The 22,028-nt window shown below is 45.4% G+C and overlaps 1 protein-coding gene and 1 long non-coding RNA gene across 9 annotated transcripts in view; one reads left to right on the forward strand and one right to left on the reverse strand.

The window, feature by feature from the left end:
* OSBPL9 (oxysterol binding protein like 9) overlaps positions 1-22,028 on the forward strand; it is a 160,207-nt gene that overhangs the window by 86,785 nt on the left and 51,394 nt on the right. For 7 of the 8 annotated variants that reach the window (XM_020987748.2, XM_020987747.2, XM_020987749.2 and 4 more), the window contains one exon: positions 6,478-6,554. In XM_020987748.2, coding sequence (XP_020843407.1) covers positions 6,478-6,554 — 77 coding nt within the window. Of the gene's footprint in view, positions 1-6,477; positions 6,555-12,735; positions 12,846-22,028 lie in introns of those variants that run through there. The other variant, XM_020987753.2, reaches the window with a different exon arrangement.
* Positions 11,797-14,101, reverse strand: LOC144457862 (uncharacterized). Its single transcript, XR_013487439.1, has 2 exons — positions 13,304-14,101; positions 11,797-12,250 (listed from the first exon to the last, which is right to left on the reverse strand). It is a non-coding gene; the product is annotated as an uncharacterized LOC144457862 (long non-coding RNA).

The raw sequence follows: 22,028 nt of genomic DNA on the forward strand, positions 1-22,028 counted from the left end.
TTTTCACAGTTTATTCGTTTCCACCTACTCTGTGATCCAGTGATACCGGTTTCCTTACTGTTCCTCCCATGTGACAGTCTGTCTCTTGGCTTTGGTCATGTTCCCTTGCCATTTCCCATGCCTGGAGTTCCTTCCTCCTCATTTCTACCTCATTCAGAAGGTGATACTTGGGCAGCTAGGTGGCGCAGTGGATAGAGCACCAGCCCTGAAGGCAGGAGGACCTGAGTTCAAATCTGGCCTCCGACCAAACACTTGACACTAGCTGTGTGACTCTGGGAAAGTCACTTAATCCCAATTGCCTAAAAATTTAAAAAAAAAAAAATATATATATATATATTTGAATTGAGTCTTGAAGGAAACCAGGGTTTTAAAAATCACATTTTTGTTGGTATTCTTATGCCTACTATGTAAACTCCTAGGAGGCCAAGATGTTATATTAATTAGCTCAATTGCTTTCATGGTGCCAAACACAATGTTGCCCATAGTAGATGCCCATTTCTGTGGTTGGAAAAGGACGTGAGGTCTGAGGAAGAACAGATAAAACACACCCTGAGTGAAGATCTAGGAAGAAGTTACAGAAGAACAGAGGCAGGAATAGAAGAGGATGAGATATGTGAATGGGCTGTGATATGAACAGGTGTCCATGGTGGTGCAGTGGCTGGATTGCTGAGCGTCGAGTGAGGAAGACCTGAGTTCAGATCCAGCCTCAGATGCTTACTAGCTGTGTGATCTTGGGCAAGTCACTTAACCTCTGTTTGCCTGAGTGTCCTCATCTGTAAAATGGGGATAACAATAGCACCTACCTCCTAGGGTAAAGCACTTAGCACATAGTGAGCACTATAGAAATCTTATTATTGTTATTATGATGTCACAGGGATGCTTATCTTTACCCTCTCCCCCCCCTTCAGGCTCTCATCACTTCTGTCACATACTATTGCAGTAGCCTTCTAACCAGTTTCCAGTCTCTCCCTACTTGACTGTATTGTCCATTTAACTGCCAAAGTGATTTTCCTAAAGCTGAGATCTGACCAAGACAGCTCCACATCCCCCCACCCCCCTCAGTGAACTCCAGTGGTTCCTGGATCAGGTATAAAGTCTTATTTTAATGTTTTCATGACCTGGCCCCCTCCTGTCTCTCGAGTCTTCTCACACTCAGCTCTCTTCTGTACATTCTACTCCCGTGCCTCTTCAGCTCTGGCCTCGGGGCCTTTGTATTCACTGTTTCCCATGCATGGAATGTTCTCCCTTCTCACTTTCCTCTCTTAGTTACTTGGGTTTCATCAGGTCCTCAGCTAACATTCCATCTTCTGCAGGAGTACCGAGTTGCCTTCATCTTTAACCTTTGCTGGACTCTACCATCCCCTTAAACTACCTTCCTGTATCTCCTCTCCCTTTATTAGCTGAACGTGTTGGAAAATGGCCTGTGCTCTCTGCTTTTCTTCCTTTCATTCGCTCCTCAACCTCAAGAGAAAATATTCTTTCCAAAGTTTCCTATGATCTTTTTCTAAAAATGATTTTTATTAATATCTTTTGGCCAAAATTTCCCCTTCTATCCCTTTGCCTGCCTTCTCCCTCTTCTCAGCCATTTCTAGGGGCAGTTAGGTGGTACGGTGGATAGAACAATGGGCCCAGAGCTGGGAAGACTTGAGTTCAAATCCAGGCTCAGAACTTATTAGCTGGCCGAACAAGTCATTAAGCCTCTGTTTGCCTTGGTTTCCTCACCTGTAAAATGGGGATAATAACAGCACCTGCTCAAATGAGATTACATTTCTGAAGTGTTTAGCACGGTGCCTGGTACATAATAAATGCTACATGAATGCTTATTCCTTTCCCCTTCTTCCCTTTCACTTATTTAAAAAAAAAAAAAGAAAGATGAGGGAGAAAAAAAGGCAGCAAAACCAACCAGTCCTAATGTTCTCTAAGTTGTCAAGTCTCTTGGCTTTTTCCACCTCTGTGGCCTTTGACCCCATTCATCATCTTTTCCTCCTAGATCCTCTCTCTGATCTCTGGGTTTTCATTATGCTACTGACTCCTAGTTTGCTGCCTACCTGTCTCACTTATCCTTTTGAGTTTCCTTTGCTGGCTCTGTGACTGTGAGTGTTCCTGAAAGTTCTGGCCTGGGCCCTCTTTTCTTCCCTCACTCCACTCTCTGGTAACCTCATCAAATTCGAGGGGCTTACTTATCATTTCTGTGCCATTGATAGTTAGATCTGAATATCCAGCCCCCTTCCCCTCCCGGAATTCGAGTCCTGCATCAACAATTGACTTGGATATTTCAAACTAGATGTCTCAGAGACAGTGGAAATGCACCATGTCCAAAGCCATCATCCTTACTCCTCATTCTCTCTCATCCCACATATCCATTGCTATCTCTACCTGTTTGGGCCTTGATCACCTCTAGCCACAGCCACCTAACATGGTCTCCTTGCCACCAGGTCCTCCTATACACTGCTGCCAAACCAATTTTCCTTAAGTGCTTAGCTGACTCTGTGATTCCTCTTGGTCCATTCCAGTGGCTTCATTTTGTCACTAGAATAAAATATGATTTCCTGTGTTTAGCTTTTGCAGCACTATACTCCCTGGCCCCAAACTGTATGTCCAACCTCACTGGACATCACTCTGTAATCTAGCCAAAGTGGCCTTCTCTCTGGAGATCCCTCCAGCTCCCATCTCTGAGCCTTTGCTTTGGCTGTGCCCCATGCCTAGAGAGCTCTCCCTCCTCACATCTGCCTCATAGTCTCTCCCTTCAGGATGCTGCTCAAATGCCATGTTCTGTATAGGGCAGCCTTTCCTGATTATCCCAACTGCTGCTAGTGTCCTCCCTCTTGAACTGCAGCTGCCTTATATTACATGAATGATTAATATGGAATATTTATTCCCTTCATGTTCATGCTTTATGTATTTATATATGTACTCTTATGTTCCCCATTAGAATGTCAGCTCCTCATGGGTAGGGCTTGTTTCATTCTTCTTTTTGTATCCCCAGTGCCTATAAATACTTATTCATTGATTCATTGAGACCTCTCCTGGACCGCCCAGTAGCTAGTGTCCTCCCCTCTGAGATGACTCCCATCTGTTTTGTCTAAATCTTGTACGGCATTTACATGTTGTCTCCCACGTCATAATATGAGCTTCTTGGGGGCAGAGACTGGGTTTACATTTCTTTGGGTCCCCAGGGTTTTTGGCAGTACCTGGCGCAGAGTAATTGCTTAATAAATGCCTTTTAACCAATTATTTGTTAATTTTTTAAAATTAATTTCAAATAAATGAATGAGTTTTCCTGGGGGATGCAGTGTTTAGCGACTAGAGCAGTGAAATCCATTTTTAGGATTGTAAAATCATAATTATATAAAACAAAAAGGCTGGACTAAGTGATCCCACAGGTTCCTTCTATTCTGACCCCCAGTTTTCTGATCTTTTTTGTTAGAGACCATCTGTAGCCTAGTGCCCTAATTTTACATATGAGTTAATTGACGTCCAGAGAGAGGAAGGGACTTTGCCAGAGTCAGTGGTGGTGATGATGATGATGAGAGATGAATGGGTATATGGTTGGATGGATGGGTGGATGGATAGATAGATAGACAGAAAGTCAGATGGATGGAGACAGCTAGGTAGGTAGGTAGATAGTGTAGGTAGACAGATAGATGGATAGATGGATAGACCGAGATAACAGCAGACAAGTTGGAAACTCAGGCTTCTTGACTCCTCTGGTCTTACCTTCCTTTTTAAAAACTGAATTGAATTTTAAAACTAAAATCACATGTAATATAAAGTGCTCTTCAATCCCTGAAATGCCGTGTGGATACTAGCTGTTATTACTAGTCTTCTGTAATTCTCTTCCTGCCAGGCTTGGTTTAGAGTGAAAACTATCTGGAGGGAAATGGTTGAAGCAGGTGAGGGAGAGTTGGAGACACTCAGCAAGCAAATGTGTGTGTTCTCGCTGAAGCCCGGGGCCAGGGGGAGTGGCTCTGCTCCATTTCGTAGACTCCTGGAACTGGAAGGGGGCAGCTAGGTGGTGCACTGGGTAGGGTGTCTGGCCTGGAGTCGGGAAGATTCATCTTCCTGAGTCCAAGTCTGGCCTCAGACACTGACTAGCTGTGGGACCCTGCTTGCCTCAGTTTCCTCATTTATAAAATGAGCTGGAGAAGGAAATGGCAAACCACTCTGGTATCTTTGCCAAGAAGACCCCAGGTGGGGTCATGAAGAGTCAGACACCACTGAAAACCACTAGATGGCCACAACAACAAAAGGTCTGGAGAGTCCGGCCCCTCCATTTTACAGATCTGCTCCCTGAGCGGGGAAGTGAGGCCGACTTTCCCACAAGAGGTGAAAAATGGACTTGGGATTCCAACTCAAGGCCCTGATTTTAAGACCAGTGCTTCAAAAACACTAAGATCCTGGCAGCTGGTCTCATCATTTCATGGCAGATAGAAGATCACTGCAGAGGGCGACTGCAGCCATCTTGCTCCTTGGAAGGAAAGCTATGGCAAATCTGGACAGCAGACTAAAAAGTAGACACATAGCCTTGCTGATAAAGGTCTGTATAGTCAGAGCTATGGCCATGTATGGCCATGAGAGTAGGACTTTAAGGAAAGCTGAGTACCTCAGAGTCAACACTTTCGAAATGTGTTGCTGGAGATGTTTTAGTCTCTTGGGCAATGAGAAAATCAGATCAGTCAGAAATTAATTCAGACTATTCACTAGAAGGTCAAATAGTGAAGCTGAAGCTTAAATACTTTGACCACATAATAAAAAGACAGGACTCACTGTTGGGAAAGATTGAAGGCAAAAGGAAAAGGGGATGGCAAAGGATGAGATGGAAGGAAATAACAAACGTGAACTTGGATAGATTTTGAGAGATAGTGGAGGAAAGAAGGGCCTGGCGTGCGGGGGCCCATGGGGTCCTAGAGAGTCAGACGTGACTGAATAACTGAACAACAACCAAGCTTCCTCCCTTTACCTCGATGTCTGTCTTGCCTTTGATAAATTCTTTTTTGACAGGAATGAAAACAATTTTTTTTTGAATGAAAACAATTTATAACAGAGGAAGGCAGGAAGAAAAATGAGATGCAAAGGAAAAAACCAGAAAAGGGCCCCATCCTAGAGTTTAGGGCATATGCTGGGGGTGCCATATTGAGCTTCACACTGTAGGGTCTGGACAAGGGGTGGGCAGCCTTCAGCCCTGAGGCCACATGTGGCCCTCTAGGTCCTCAAGTGTGGCCTTTTGACTGAATCTAAACTTCACAGAACAAGTCCCCTTAATAAAAGGAATTATTCTGTAAAACTCAGACTCAGTCAAAAGGCTGTACCTAAGGACCTAGCAGGCCACATGTGGCCTCCAGGCCGCAGGCTCCCCACCCTTGGTTCTGGACAGTCTGAATGTCAGAAGTGGCCAAGATCATCCAGTTAGGGCTATGCCTAGTGCCACAGGTTAGGTCCTCAGTTTATCAGTAGCTGTGTGACAGTGAATCCCTGAAGGCTGCCAGGTGGTTGCAGCAGATAGCCAGACCTCAGTGCACATCCTGCCTCCAGCACCTCTTTCATTCCTCCCCACGATTTTGGGTAGGATACGGGGAGATATTTTGTATAAAGTGCTTTGCAAACCTTAAAGCAGTATGTAAATGCTAGCCATTTCCCTCTCTCCTTGCTTTCCTGTTCTCTCTTTGCCCTGTCTCAATAGCTCTGTCACTCTTCAGTTGTTCATTCCTCAGACATCCCTTGAGTGCCTCCTGTATTGCAGGGCAGTTTGGCCATATAAGGGATACAGAGGTGCCCAGGAAAGGGCCCTTGCCCTGCAGGAGTTTACTGTCTCCCACAGGCCAGAGGACCTGGGAGGTAGAAGGGAGTTCACCTTGCTGCCACTGTTTTGGCCAAAGATATGGTGAGGAAGATGTAGAAACTGTTGGTCAAAGTGAGTGTGGACATTATTTGTGGACATAATTCATTTGTAATGAAGCTTCCTGGGTCTGCTAGTGACCTTCACCCTTGTCTGCCAGCTCTTAATGCCCAGGGAGTGCTGTGAATCTTCTTTTCTGTGTTGGTCCTTTTCCTCTGTTAGGCTGAGGAGCCCTGTCTTATCCAGACTTTGTGCCTCTTGCAGTGTTTGCCCACAGTAAGCAATTAATAAGTGTGGGAGAAACGATTCAGCAGTCTTCCTTACCACAAACAGCATCACTGAGTCACAGAAGTATAGAATTGGAGTCACCTTCGAGAATCTTCAGTCTGTTGCTCTCATTCTGCAAATGAGGAAACTAAGTATAGCTAAGAGGAAATGAATTACCCAAGTTTCCAAAGCAGGCCCAAGGCTTTCCCACTGCCTCTACTACAACTCTTGGGGGTGATTAAGAGCCTGTTCAATGAAATTCTGTTCTAATTAGAAAGTTCCGAAGCATTGTCAGATCAGATGTGAACATGTCATATTCTTTAAAATGTCTTGTTGATGCTTAAGGCAGTAATGATGCACACCTTCTTTAACAGCTCGCGACGCTGATGAGAGAGAGAAGTGGATTCAGGCCTTAGAAGAGACCATCCTCCGGCACACGCTTCAGCTCCAGGTAGGGCTTTTTCAATAACCGCACGGTCCTAGGACGTCAAATGCAGAATGGGGACAAGGAGGCGAGAAAGGAGAAACTCTGATTATCTCACCTTAGTGCTTGGCTTCTTTAGTGTATCATCACCTTTTGAATGTTGTGATGTTTCTCTCCTCTGAAAATGGAATCCTCTTGGCTAACAAGTATCTGTAAGTTTATAATGGAAAATGTGTGGCCAATGAAATTCTGTGAGAACGGTACATGTTTTTCATTGTTACTAAGCTGATGTGCACATTTGGGGCCCTTGGGATGCCTGAAACAACAGACGCTCATAACTAGGCCTGATGCTTAATGACCATGTGCCCGGGAAGCCAGCCTCGGTTTGGCTTTTGTGGCCTCAAGGCCATGGTCACAGATGCACGCTGATTATGAAGAAGCAGCCTGCCTTTGAGGTTTGTACTGGGGAATCTTACTCTGGACCGCTCAGTGATGGAAGAGAGGATTTCTAATAACCTTTCTCTTATGGCCTTGCTCAAAAGCAGCCTCCATATTCATTCTTAATTTTGGAATTTTTGAGGTGCTTCTGAGTGACAGTGGGAACAGCACACCTCGCTTTGTGTGCAGTTGGTTCGTGAAAAGGATGAACTCTTGAATTCCAAGTGAGAGAGAATGTGGCGGGTGAGAGCTTGCCATGGTTGCTTAGCCTGGCAGGTGAGACCTTCCGCTGCTGGCCTCAGCCTTTAAGTTAGGCTTCCCTGTTCTTTGGCCACATGTGCTTGCTCATTGCCTTCCATCATTCTCATGCCTCCGCGGTGTGCTTTCCTGCACATTACGTTCTGCATACCTGCACTGGGTCTGAGCGTTCCCATCTTTCTAGGCACCACTCACTCTCAGGTGTCACTTTGTTGGGGTTGTTGGCCTATCATCCTGTAGAGTGGTTTTTTTCCTTCTCAATGCATACCCCTTATTTTCTCTACCAACCATTTGGACCATACCACATACTTACCCTGATCTTTGTGTGGGTATTTGTGTAGCATGACTCCCTTCAGGGATGGCCGTCTTTTATTGTAATCTTCTTGATCACATGGATTCGATTGGTTGGACTTTAGACCATATCAGGGATTGGTGAAAAGAAATGTGATATGAACAAGCTTCCTTTCATTGTGGATCCTTTCCTTCCCTAAGACCTGCATCTTTGGCATCCTCTCTAGCATTGCCCATACATTTATTCACACCACCTAGCACTGTGGTCCAGGAGGCAGAATCCTCTTTGCAGACATCTGCCCCTTCGAGACTCTCCCTTTGCTACCATCACTTAACAACCAGAAGTTACTGGGCCTAGAATCAGGAAGACCAGAGTTCAAATCCTGCCTCAGACATTTACCATCTGTGTGACAAGTCACTTCACCTCTGTCTTTCTCAGTTTCCTCAGCTGTAAAATGGCAATAATAATAGCTTCTACCTGCCAGGATTGTTATAAGGAGCCAAAGAAATAATATTTGTGAAGACCTTACCACAGTGCCTTACCCAGAGCAGGTGCTTGGTAAAGGTTTGTTCCCTCCCCCTCCATGTACGAGGGCAGCGACTGGTCTCCACCAGCCCCGGGCAGCCCTGTTCTCTGGGAGGTCAGCCCCTGGCTCTCCATCTTCCTCTTGGTCCCAGCTCTTACCCTTGTCTTAGAAGACTTCAGAATTCATGTTGAGACTCCTCCAAGTACCTTCACCTTCCATTTCTTCAGTCCCCTCAAATCCCACGACCTCCTCCATAGGAATGGTCACACTTTGGATCTCACCATTACTCACAAGGATTTACTTCCTTAATCAGAAGCTCAGGCATTCCTCAGATCTCTCTGGTCCTGGCCTCCTGTCCCTCCCTCTCTCTCTATGCTTCCCCTTTCTAAATCTGTTCTTTAGCTTCATTTGGTCTCCAATCCCTCTGTCCCTCTGTGCTTTCTCAGGCCTGGTACATAGCAAACACTGAATGAATGCTTAGCGCTTATTATATTAGAAGAGGTTTAAAGGATAGGACTTAGGGTACAAGGAGTTAACTGATTTTTTAAAAATAACATTAACAGGTTTAGGTTTTTACAAACTTTGAATAGTATGATGGAAAGTTGCTTAGTGGTAAGTTTGTCACTTGCATGCTGAGAAATTGCAAACAAACCAAAACAAAACAAAACAACAAAGTCCGTGAGGAAACAAGGGTATGTATGACTTGAAAAATAGTGGTTGGTCATAAAGTTGGAGTGCTGAGTGCAAGCCCTGCCTGCCACAGCATCCCCACTGAGCAGCCAGACATGCTGTGGGAGAGACAGGATGGGCACGGGCAGGCAGTCCAAGTGCCACCATCACTGGCTCCCCTCTGAGCCCAAGAGCCTTGGCAATAACAGCGTCCTTTCAGCCTCCTGGTCCTGCTTCCGTCGGATGGTCGGCAGCCATCTTCCTGGGAAGATGCGGTCTGGCCACGGCTCCTTCAGGGGCTGCAGCCACAGCCACCGAGAGCCAGAAAGGCAGATTCTCTTGCCAGAGTCTTTGGCCCTGTCAAATCCAATGGGATTTCATGAGTGGAGACCAGGGGAACCTATGCATCTGACTCACATCTGAGACCGTCCCCTTTAGATGGTGCACTCCACACTGTCTTACTGTCCTGTTTGCATCCCCAGCATTCAGCACAGTGCTAGGCACGTAGTCTTTTACAAAGAAGGAAGGGGCAACCCAGAGCTGGGAAGGGCTTGCCAATAGCCAGGCAGGTTTAGAAGCAGGGCCCAGATGCCAAATTCTGTTCACCTTTCACCAGATCTCACTGTCTGTTGATATGGGAAGGTGGTTCTCAGTTTGAAGTTGAAACCTTGCAGGAGAACTCTGAGAGTGCAACTACAGCATGTGGCTGGATGTCAGCAGATTTTGTGGCCTTTCTTCCAGGACAAAGCGAGCTTTTCTCAAGTTGCCTATTGGTTGACTTGACTTTGTAAACCAAAGTATTGGGGCACTGTTGATGATTGACCAGCACAGCACTTTGTTTCTTGTCCTTCAAAGTGTATGTGCTTCTTGTGTTTGGCCTCAGTTGCTCGGCAGAGGAAAAAAGTAGTTGATTTAATACTAGTATATCTTACATCCTGCTTTTCCCTTGTTACTTCCAAATTATTTGTCATCTCTGTCAAAAAAAAACCACTTTGATTTTGGGTGATTCTGAGCGAATGCTTCATAATTTTTATAACTGACCTTCTCCTACCTCCCAATGGGTCATATTTGTTATAAGATGTGAATTTCATAGAGTTAAATTCAGTTTTTTCCTAAAAGGTCAAGTTTAACTGTTTGCAGGTGTGTGGTTTTAGCTCTTATTCTAAAAATTAGAATTTTGTCTTTCTCATACATGCAAGCTTGCTTTAAAATGGTATTCACTGAAGGTTTCCTGATCACAGAATCAAAATCTTAAGCCCGAACCTAAAAAAAAAAACACCAAAAAAAACCAAACCCTCCCAAAACAAAAGCAAACAAAAAAACCTCTGTAGAAATTTAATGAAGTCACATAATAACTACTGTTACCTAGGGAAGAGATTACTTTGGGAAAATGACTTAGAATTGGATAGCCAGAATTGACCATTTTTGGATGCTTGTTATCATGAGCATTTTGAGCAGGGGCCATCTAGCTCATTCAGAAACAGCTTGACTTTCATTAAAAGCTGCAGACAGTTTAATCAGAGATGCTCTAGACCATCGCTTTAAAAGCAGCCTGTCTGAAGACAAGGATGAAACTGACCACACAGTTCTCATTCTCATGTGCCTTTGTGATGCAGAGAGCTGGCTACAGGCTGAATGACAGGAACCTTGCTCTGGTGGAGCTTAGATGACTAAAGTCATAGTAGGTGCTCAGACCACTAGGAATGAAAGGAAATAGATTTAATGCCAAAAGAGAAGTAGTAAGCAAAGTGCTAAGTGGAGGAAAAGGCACTTTTAAGGACTTGGAATCTGGCCTGGAGATGGATGGCATCTAAGCTAGGTCTCCAGGTTAGTCATGGGTACCAACAAAAGCATGGAAGAACAGAGGTGCCAATGTGAGGAGTCTAGTTTGACTGCAGCCTAAGAGGGGTGGGTGTAGTGCCACGTCATGGGTAGTCATGCATGTCGGCTGGGATTGGGTGTTTGCACAGTCTCTGTAGGCTGTAGGTAATTGTTTTAATGGTCTGGGTGGGTGGTAATAGAGGCCTGTGCTAGGGTACTGGCAATAGGGATGGAAAAAATAAGACAAATGTGAGAAAATTTGGAAGAATAGACAGGACTGGGCTGTGAGAGGGGAGGACTCCAAGCCAAGGCCTGACACCTAATGGTATAGGTAGTGCCTGAAAGCCAGCGGTCAGTCAGTTAAGTATTTGTTGCATAGGTTCTATATGGGCCTGTGCCATGCTCTGTAGTGTAATTATTTCCCAAATGGACCTATTATTATTGTTATTTTAAAGGTGAAACTATCAGAAATACTCCTGTTAGCCACTTTTTCAAGATTAAAATTAACTTAAATTTTCTATTTTACTCTAAAATTTTCCTCATCTTGCCTTTTCCAGGGTTTGCAGGTTTTGTCAGTGTATTTCACACTTCCACATGGGTCTGTGGTCAAATTCATTTGGGAAATGCTGATATAGAGCAATCCTTGCAGTTCTGGACATATAAGTGGAGCAAGTAGCAAGATGGCATGTATGTCAGCGTTACACATTTAAAATAACCTTCTGAATTGCATGGTTTAAATTAGAGAAGAAACCACGTACTTAAGTTTAAGGCACTGTCTGTTTTGGCCGTGGACAGTGTTCTCTTGGTTGATTAGACACAAAATTAATTGCTGGAAAAGCAGTTATTAATGGTTAATTTTTAAAAATTAATTAAATTTTAGTTTTCAGCATTCGCTTCCGTAAGCTTCTGAGTTTTAAATTTTCTCCCGTTTCCCTCTCTCTCCCTCCCTCCCCAAGACTGGGCACAGTCTGATATAGACTCTACATACATATTCCTATTAAACATGTTTTCACATTAGTCATGTTGTAAAGCAGAATTAGAACGAATGGGAGGAACAGCGAGAAAGAAGAAACAAAACAAGACAAAACCAGAGAGAGAGAGAGAGAGAGAGAGAACAAATAGTAAGCTTCCGTCTGCGTGCAGACTCCACGGTTCTTTCCCTGGTGTGGACGGCATTTTCCATCCTGAAGTCTTCTGGAGTTGTTTTAGATCCTTGTAGTGCTGAGAAGAGTATTAGTGGTTAATTTAAAGAATTTGGGGAAAGGTTAAGAAACCTCATTTATTACTTTATTATTCTGTAGTTAACGTCAAATTCCTATTTTCAAAAGCAAATCCTGTAGAAATCCCTAATGGAGAAACATTTTTAAAAAACATTCTAAGTGTTACTTCACGTATTTGAGAATTAAAAAAAAAGAAAGACAAGCTATCTGCAGAATACTGTTGAGTATTCGTAGTTTTAGTTTTCTTGGTGACACGTACGTACAGCGCCCCTTTTTTTATTTTAAGCAGTGTAGCCGCTTGCTGCTGTTCAGCAAAGCCTTCATTCAGCACAGTTGGGAGCACGGGATGTGTTGATGCTTATTTGGCAAAGTTTCACGGGATTCGTGGCAGGGCCCGGGTCGTGCAGCCCTCGACTCAGGACCATCCGAGTTCAAATTCGACGTCATCGGTGGGGTCCGTGGCAAGTCGCTTCACCTCTGCCCGCCTCAGTTTCCTCGTCTGTAAAATGGGGCCGGGCCGGGGAGGTGGGGTGAGGATAGAAGGAAAGAAAGCCTGTGTGTGAGGCGCTTTGCGTGCGGGCGAGCCATGTTCGCGATCTGAGCCCGCGGGGGGCGGAGGCCGCCCCGAGTTCTGCCACCCAGGGCCTAGAACCAGACCGGCGGGACGGGGTGGGCCCGCCTTCTGGCAGCTCAGTGGGCGAGTCACCGGTTGTGCCGCCATCTCAGAAACCCGAGACCCCGGGGGGGGGCCGGGGGAGGGGAGGGCTGCCGCTCGGTCCTCTGCCCTCTCTGGAGCCCGCCCCGACGCCCGCACACCAATGGGCGGCGGGGGGCGGGGCCGTAGGTCCGCCCTGACCAATAGCTAGGCGCGTCTTTTCTGGGGGACGGAGACGGCGGCTTCAGCCAATGAGGGCCGGGCCCGCCCGGGGAGGAGTGGGGGGAAGGGCGGTCTTCGGGGTGGGAAGGGATGGGAATGGGGAAGGGCTCCGCGCCCCCCGCCGCCCTCGGCTGCCCCCAGGCGGCCGGGCCCGGGACTCTGGCGGCCTGAGCGGCGCCTCCGTTGCCGGATGGATCTCCTGAAGGTCGCCTGCGGCGTGAGTGCCCTGGGCGGAGGGTGAGGTGGGATCTCCGGGGGGGAGTGGGCGGGAAGGTGAGGGGGGAGGGGGGGAAGCCCCTCTGCACCCCGAGGGGCCGCGCACGCGGTTCAGGAGGAAGGGTCCCCTTCTCCCCCTCCCGGGGCCAAGTTCAGGGGTGGGGGGCGGCGCGGCCTCGGCCTTGCCCTCGGGGTGCCTCTTCCCCCCCCCCGGGCCTTGCAGTCCCACCGGAGAGAGAGCCTCCCCCATCCCCGGTGCCTGACGGACCACCCGGGAGCCTGGGACCGAGACCTTCCCCCGCCGCGGGCCCTCGGCTGCACAGTGCCAAAGAAAGTTTGTGAGGGAGGCTGCTCCTCAGCCGGGGCCCCTGGTCCCTCCGCCCTGGCAGGGCACCCCCTTCCACGTCGCCTCGCCCAGAGTCCGGGGGCGCAGCTCGGGCGTGCCCAGCCCCCACTGACCGTGCACGAGCCACTCGGGGCCGAAGGAGGCGCTTGTGCCCCGCTCCCTCCGTTCAGGCCTTGCCCCGGGCCCTCCTCTTGAACTGCCGATTCCAGAATCCGGCCCAGTTTCCGTCTCCGTGAAACCTTCCCTCTTTTTCTCACACCCTGTCCGGGGCTCTTGGGGACGGGGAACCCCAGGTGAAAAGACTCCCGCTAATGATGCGGGTCAGCACCTCCTTTGGGCTCTTCACTGACTTGTCCTGGGCCAGGTATTTCTAACCCCAAGGCCAGCGCTCCATCCTCTGCCATATCCTTACGGTCCTTATCTGTAATTATGATGAGATAAGTTATACACCCCGTGTCTCAGCCTCCTTCAGGAAGGCAGGCAGGCTAATACTTCCTCATTCAATTGAAGGGTCTGTTGTACGTCTACAGCGGCCAAATTGTTGCCTTTGCTAGCAGCATGCCTGGCTTTTCTCTTGGTAAATGTTCTAGGTTTGAAGAGAGATGAGGGGTGGAGTAGGAATGCATTTCTGCCTCAGGTAGATTGTAGTGATGGGGCTAGTTTTGTGGTGAATTTTCTCTGGCAATCACCTACCTGAAAACTACCCTGCTGTTTGATGTCACCTGAAGTTGATTCTGTCAGACTGGAGTGGGGGGGTGGGGATTGAAATAAATTCATGAGAAGAGAGAGAACTGAAGAGAAAGGAGAAAAGTCAATAGAGAGCTATAGTGGTACGTGCCAAGGCACTGTGCTTACAAACAGCAAGAAGCAACTTTGGTGTATTGTTCAAAGTAATGCAGATAACATGTTACTTTTGTCCAGGAGGGCATGCAAGTACATGCTGTTCACTTTCCTGAGAGATGAATGTAAAAATCAGAAACAAAACAAAAAACTAGCTATAAAGTACTTATTCTAATACACCTTTTTGTCTTTACTCCAAATTTTCCTTTGTCTAAGGATGTTAAATGGTGAAGCACTTGGTAGTCGTAAAAGTGCTACATAAATGTGAGCTGTTGTTCTTATCATTATCATCATCGTTTATCTTGACCTTGACTCACAAGGTCTGTACTTCTTTCATTTCTCACCCTGCCTTCCATTCAGTTGTAAATGCCTTACAGGACCGCTGGCTTGTTTTTTTATCGTTGTCCTTACTGTAGCGGTCTGAGTACCTTCTACTCTATCTATACGTTCTTGTTGACTTGATCTCTGTTTTCTATGCTTAGAGGACTCTTCGATGGTAATGGGTTCTCCTAATGATGATTCTGAAATTATGCAAAAGGCTGCATCATCAAAGGTTCAGTTAGGGAGTAGTTTTGCATTTCAGGTAGATTTCTACAAAGGGTTGCAACAAAAGAAACAGCATGGCATGATGAACCTAGTTCTGGTCAGGAAACAGGAAGACCTGGGCTCTGGCTAGCCTCTGCCACATACTAGACCCCACCTACCAGGAGTTCCCCTTGCTGCCCAAATCACAGAGCTATTGCCTTCTTCAAAGCTCAGCTCCTACTTAAGCAGAAAACAGGTTCTTGGAAGGCTGACAGGACGAAGTTCTGGTTCAATCAAGAGCGTTTGTTAAACCCTTGTTTTGTGCAAGCTGTCATGCTAAGTGACCTGGGCATACAAAGGCAAAAGTGAAACTTCGTACCCTCAAAAGAAGCTTACTTTCTGATGAGGAGAGATAACAAACACATCTCTATGAGATTCAAAATTGCTATAAAGCATTTTGGGATGACAGCAGCAGCGTGTGTGTGTGTGTGTGTGTGTGTGTGTGTGTGTGTGTGTGTGTGTGAGTGAGAGTGTGTGAGAGTGGACAGAGCTGCAGTGTGTGTGTAAGTCCTTTCTGTATAGTAACTGGTGCTGGAGCTGAATCTTGAAGGAAACCAGAGCTTGGGAAGGTAGGGGGGAGTATTGCACTCCTGGCCCCAAGGGATGACTTGGTTTATGGGTAACTTTGAGTAGGCCATATGGCTGATCACAGTGTGTGTGGAAGAAAGTAATGTATAAGATGATTGGAAAGGTAGTAAGTGGCCGGGTGGTGAAGCTTTGAATGTCAAATATAATAGTTATCCTAGAGGTAATAGATAGCTCCTAGAATTTGAATTGGGGGATAATAGGATCAGTCTTGTACTTTAGGGTAATCACTTATGCAGAAAATGGATCTGGTGGGAAAGGTTAGTCTGTTTTTGTAAAGGTTGAGTTTAAGATACCCAAAGGACATCCAGTGTACCTAATATGGGATGTCTAATGAGCAAGTAGAATTCAGGAGAGAGACTAAGGCTGGATTCTTAGGTCTGGGAGTCAACTATATAATGAAGAGAAATTGAACCCATGAGAGTTGATGAAGTCACTAAGAGTCTAGAAAGGAAAGCTATGAGGGCTCAGGACTGTGCCTTGGAGTACACACCCACTAACCAGAGGGTATAGTATGGTTCAGCAAAGAGGACTGATAGGGGAGTGGTCAGATAGGGAAGAGAAGAAACAGCAGTGTTCCTAAAACCCAGAGAGATTAGAGCGTCCAGACGGATTGGATAATCAGTAATGTCACATGCTGTAGAGATGTCCAGAAAAATGGGGATTGAGAAGCCATGACATTTGATTAATTCATAATATTTAGGAACTCTCTGATTTTTAGATCATTTAACATCTTTTTTGCATTATGACTCATTTCCACTGAGGGGTGGAGGTAGGGTGTTGAATGGACTTATTCTAGAATCAGAAACAAGCCTCTGCTACCACTTGCGCGGTCCTTGCAGCTGTCTGCAGGGCTGCGGGGAGGGGGAGATAGAGATTTTGTGGAGGTTAGATAGGAGAGGGAAGAGTTTGGGATCTGGGCAACTAAGTAAAGAAATTATTGCTATGTGTAGTCTAGCAGAGCTGATGAGGAGGAGGTAGGGTAGTGGTGACCGTTTGAGTGGGAGTGATGTTGTATTAGGGTAGGACTTGACAAGTAATTGGTTATGGAGAATGGGAGGATATAAGGGGTGACTGGAAAGATATCTTTCCAGTATGAAAGAAATGTGGGAGTTGTAAGCATGAGGTTGCCTGGAAGAGGGCCTAGATGCCTTTCCTTACTTCAGCCAGCTAGTAAGTTGCTAGGTCTTAGCAACACTTCCTCCTCAGCAGGTGTCTCCTCTGACCCCTTCTCTCTGCTCCTGGCCTCCACCCAAATTGAACCCCTCGTGGCTTCTCACGTGGCCTTTTTCAAGTGCCTCCAAGTTTTATCTCTGCCTTAACTCTCTCTCTACTTCACTCTCTTTTCTACACAGCAGCCAATTTTTTCCCCCCTAAAACCCAAGTCAAACTGTACTCAGTAAGCTCTAATGGTTCTCTGTTACCCCCTGGATCAGATAAAAACTTCTCTGGGTGGCATTTAAAGCTCTTTGCAGATTGACTCCCCCACCTGCACCTTCTTCCCTTTCATGCACGCCACAGTCCTGCCACGGTGGCTTGCTGTGCTGGCATCATTTCCTGTTCCATGTGTATGGAACGCACTTCCTCCCCCTCTGCCTTTTAGAATCTTGTTTTTGCCCCATCCATGTGCAGCCCTCATATACTATGTTTTGTCTGTGCTAACATATGTACACCATGTCTGTTCCCGTCCAATGTTAGTTCCTTTGGGACTAGGGAATATTTTATTTTTATCTTGGTGGCCCCCCAATACCTGGAAACTAGGGCTTCAGTGTTTGGCAATTGCTGGGTAGATAAGATTTTTTTTTTAAAAAAAAGATCCAAGAAGGATCCGAATAGGCAGAAGGGAATTGAAACTTATGTGAAGGGGAATGTGGGTTGAAATTATGATTCCAAAAAGGGAGAGGCAGCAGGAGTTGTGGACCTTGGAGCTGTTTTTAGAAGGTCTTTGCTAGTGGAGTACCCTAGGGATCTGCCCATGGCCTTGTGTGGTTTTACCATTGTCATCACTGACAAGGATAAAGGAATGGAATGCCCACATATACAAAGTGCAGTTGACACAGAGCTGGGATCCAGAAAGATCTGGACAGGCTGGAACATGGGGCCAGGTTGAATAAGATACAGTTTAATAGGGGGTAAATATAAATTTCAAAGGATCACTTTTGCAAGCATAGGCCAGAGATATAACCAGGCAGCCAGCTGAATGGTGGGGAAAAGTGAGTGTGTGTTAGTTAACTAGAAACTCAGTACAAGTCAGCGTGTTCTGGCAGTCAGTCATCAAGTTTTCATTAAGTGATCTGCTACGTGCCAGGACCTGGAGATAACAAAGGCAGAATTGAAGTAGGCCCCATCCTCAGGAGCTTATATTCTAATAGGGAAGCCTGCATGCGCATGAAAAGGTCTTCCTGAAATTAAAGTCTGATTATGTCACCCAGCCCCTCTCCCTTCCTCACTAAACTTCAGTGCCTCCCTGTTGCCTCTCCAGCTTAATTTTTATATATCTTGTTTGGACAGAGTTGTTTGCGTGTTCTCTGCCCATTAGACTGTGAAGAGCAGAGGACTGTGTTTGCCTTTCTTTCTGTCCTCAGCTCTTACCACACAGAAGATGCTTAGTAAATGACTGTTGATTTGAAGAACTTTAAATGTCAGACAGTTTATATTTGATCTTAGATAGAATAAGGTCTGTAGGAATTTATTGAGTAAGGTGGTAACATGCACAGATGTGGCTTTTGGGAAGTTCCCTGGCAGCTCTGTGGGGGACGGAAAGGAGTAAGGGTGGGAGGAAACTGAGGTCAGGGAGACCAGTTGGGCCATTACCATAGCACATGTGAAGGATAACGGGCTTGACTAGTGAGGCAGCTGTGTGGGTAACAAGAAAGAGAACACTTTGGAAACTGACATGTTGAGTTTGAGGTATCTACAGGACATCTGGTGAGGTGTGCAGTATGAAGTCACTTAACCCCAATTGCCAAAAAAAGAAAAAAGTGTGCGGTATGCAGCTGGCATGTAGACTGCATATGTGGATCTTAATAAAGAGAGGCCAGAAGCCTGGAACTAGGTAGTAAGCTTATCCTGTCATGGTCAGTTGTTTATGGAGTAGTCTGTTCATTTCTAGGCATCACCTTTTAAAACCAAGTGCGAGGTGGAGGCAGTCCAGAAAGAAGAGGATCAGTGGCCTGGTTGATCAATGAGGTGCTTTGAGTTTATGCCATATGAGAATCTTTCGAAGGAAGGAAATCTATCTAGTAGTCTCTTGTACTATAAAAAGACTTAGGGAGAGGAAAGAAAGTTCCTTTAATTACTTGAAAGAGTGTCTTGTGGAAAAGAGATTAGACTTTTTCTGCCTGGCCTCAGAGGACAGAATCAGATATGCAACAAAAGTTGCAGAAAGAGGTACCATCTCACACCCATCAGATTGGCCAACATCACAAAACAGGAAAGTGATTAATGTTGGAGAAGATGTGGGGAAATTGGAACACTAATGCATTGTTGGTGGAGTTGTGAAACGATCCGACTATTTTGGAGAACAATTTGGAACTATGCCCAAAGGGCTATAAAAATGTGCATACCCTTTGACCCAGCAACAGTACTCCTAGGGCTGTGTACCAAAGAGATCATACAAATGGGAAAAGGACACACATGTACAAAAATATTCATAGCAGCTCTTTTTGTGGTGGCAAAGAATTGGAAATTGAGAGGCCCATTAATTGGGGAATGGCTGAGCAAGTTGTGGTATATGAATGTAATGGAATACTATTGTGCTATAAGAAATGATGAACAGGCTGACTTCAGAAAAACCTGGAAAGACTTGTATGGTCTGATGCTGAGTGAAGGTGAGCAGGACCAAGAGAACATTGTACACAATAACAGCCACATTATGGGATGACTAATATTGATAACCCTTCTCAGCAGTACAGGGATCTAAAACATCTCCAGAGGCCTCGTGATGGAAAATGCTATCCACATCCAAAGGAAGAACTATAAAAGTTGAATTGCTATCTTTTTTTTTCTCTTCTGTTGAGTTTTGTTTCCTCTTTCTGATGGTTCCTCCTATTGGTCTTAATCTTTACTTACAACATCACTAATGTGAAAATATGTTTAATAGAATGTAAATGTATAGCCTATATCAGATTGTGTGCTGTCTTGGGGAGGGTGGTGGGGAGGAAGGGGGAGAAAAATTTTAAACTCAAAAGCATGTGGAAGTGATTGTTGATAAAACAAAATAAATTAATAAAAAAATTTTTTAAAAGTTGCAGAAAGGCAGATTTAAGCTTGATTATAAGAAAAACTCACTAATAGTGAGAGCTCTTCCAAAGTCAGATGGGCTCTTTTGGGAAGGAATGAGTTCTCCCTCATTGGAGAATTCTTGTTCAGCCCTGGGTCACATTAAGTTTTCCTTAAGGTTCCTTTGTATCTCTGAAAGGGATTTTGATTCTTCCCACAAACGGTGAGATTCTAGTCAACAAATCCTTAGTAAGTGCTAACCATGCAGCATCAAGAGGAAGCCTTGTTCCTGGACTATTCCTTTTTTTTGCGAAACACCTTTTCTCACTATAAACTGGAGCCAACCTGGGTAAATGTGAGTGACAAAAGGAGGAAAGGCAGGGCCTTTCTTATAATAGGTTACTTTTAAAAAAATGTTTGTAATTCCTTTTGCTTTCATGTCTTTCCTTTCCCCTACTCTGTATGTTTCAGCAAAACCATCACACACACCTCATCTGATAACATACATATACAACATACCCCATCCACCTTAGTCCTTTTCCATATTCCTTTCAGCCAAAGGAAGACGGTTTGATTTAGACCAAGCTTAGTCATTGTAATCATGCAAGGTTCTTTACTGTCTTCTTGTTCTGTTGTTTTTACCTTATCATCATTGTGTGTAAGAAGATCTGCCCTCTTCACTCTACATCAGATAATGAATCTTCCCACAGTTCTCTGATTTCCTCACATTTGTCATTCTTTGGATGCAAAATCACTTCATTATGCCCATGCCACAGTATGGTTAGCTATTCACCTATTTCATCTGTTAAGTAGTCTCTCCTGATGAGCCTGTACCTGTGTAAGAAGAGGGTGACCAGGAGAACAGTAGATATCTCTTCACAGCTGGTTTTTGCGTCTATCACTTCAGTTTAATTCAGATGTGTATTAAATGCCTGCTCTGAATAAATCACAGAGCTGGGTGCTGGCATATAAAAACTAAATACACTCCACTGGAAATCATTTTCCTTTGATTCTTCTGGACCCAACTTAGGGTCCAAGTTGGAGGGAATGCTGACTGGGTCATTGACCATATTATTGACTATATATATTAAAATGGTTTACCTAGAATGTAACTTTTACTTTCTCTGTTCAATTCATCAAATAAACCTGTCTTTTGCTGCTAACTGCCTATGTGAGTTCTGATTTAATCTCTTTGCACACTAATTTTGTCCTCTGTAGCCCTATCTATCCAGGGGACTGGACTAGGTGACCTCTAAGGTCTCAGCTCTAAATCTGTGCTCCTGTCTGCCTGTCTGCCTTGGGCCTAGCCTTGTGCCAGATGACAGAGGGGCACACAGACGCTATGCTACGTGATCCCTGACCATAAGGTTTAGACCGGTCTTCTTGGGGACACAGTGTATAAGTGTGGGACAAACAATGAAGCACTCTCTAATAAAGTTCCAGAGGTGGTGGTACCTTAGGATGTTAGAAAGAGGAGGGAAAGGTTGGGCCGGAGTAATTGGGGGGGGGACGACGACACAGAATGGGTGTTAGAGCTTGAAGACACCTTAGAGATGCTTTAAAAACCTTCCCTCCGTACTACCATCCCCTCTAGTTGTCCTGGGTTGTGCTTCCCTTTCTTAGCCATACTGCCATAAAAAGCTTTCCCATTGCTGCTGCTTCCTTTCCTTTCATTTCTCAACCCTTTAAAATTTGGTTTCTAAACTGATCATGCAACTGAAACCACTCCCCTTAAAGTTACTAGTGATCTGAATTATCATATCTGATGTCCTTTTCTCATCCTTACCCTTCCATCCGACCTCTCCGTCATCTGATGTTATTGATCACCGTGACTGCCTGGATGCTCTCTCCTCGTGGTTTTTATGAGACAGCGAGGGCCCAGTAAGTATGAGTATCGAATCCCCAGGAGTGTTAGCATTAGTCAGATGGGCCCTGCTTGTTTCTGTTGGGCAGAACAGTGGCCATATTTTGTATAATTATAACTCCACACGGCATGGACTTAAATACATGCCATCATTTCAGGAGGATCTCTTATTCATGTTAATTGGAATCTGGCTCTGCTCTCTCAGATCTCCTCCTACTTGTCTGACAGCTCACTGGTCTCCTTACTGGCTCATCATACATAAATCTCCTGTCTGTGAGTGTACCCGGCTTGTGTGCTGGACTCTGCTCTTCTCTCTACAGCCTTTTGCAGATGACTCACTAGTCTGTGTGTATATATCCAATCCTACTCTCTCTTCTGAGCCCCAGCCAGACATTTCCAACTGCCTGTTTGATATGCTGAGCTGAATGAACCATAGAAAATCCAGATTCAACAGGTCCAAACTGTGTTTTTTCCCCAGACCCACCCCTCCTCCAGAGTACATGTGTTTAGGGCACACTCTTCTTCTAGTCATTTCCCACCTGGCTGTACTACTTTGGACTTCATCATTATGCCCACAAGACCAAATCTGCCTTGCTAGCAGAATGACCTCAGACAAATGAGTTAACATTTCTGAATCTCAGTTTACTCTTCCATAAAATGGTATTAAGTTGGACTAGATGACTTCCAAACTTCTTTCAGCTCTTATTCTATAAGTAACCAAATCATCCAGTTGGAGAAGTGAC

This window comes from Phascolarctos cinereus, unplaced genomic scaffold (genome assembly GCF_003287225.1).
Source record: "Phascolarctos cinereus isolate Bilbo 61053 unplaced genomic scaffold, phaCin_HiC Scaffold_5;HRSCAF=322, whole genome shotgun sequence".
NCBI classification, from domain to species: Eukaryota; Metazoa; Chordata; class Mammalia; order Diprotodontia; family Phascolarctidae; genus Phascolarctos; species Phascolarctos cinereus.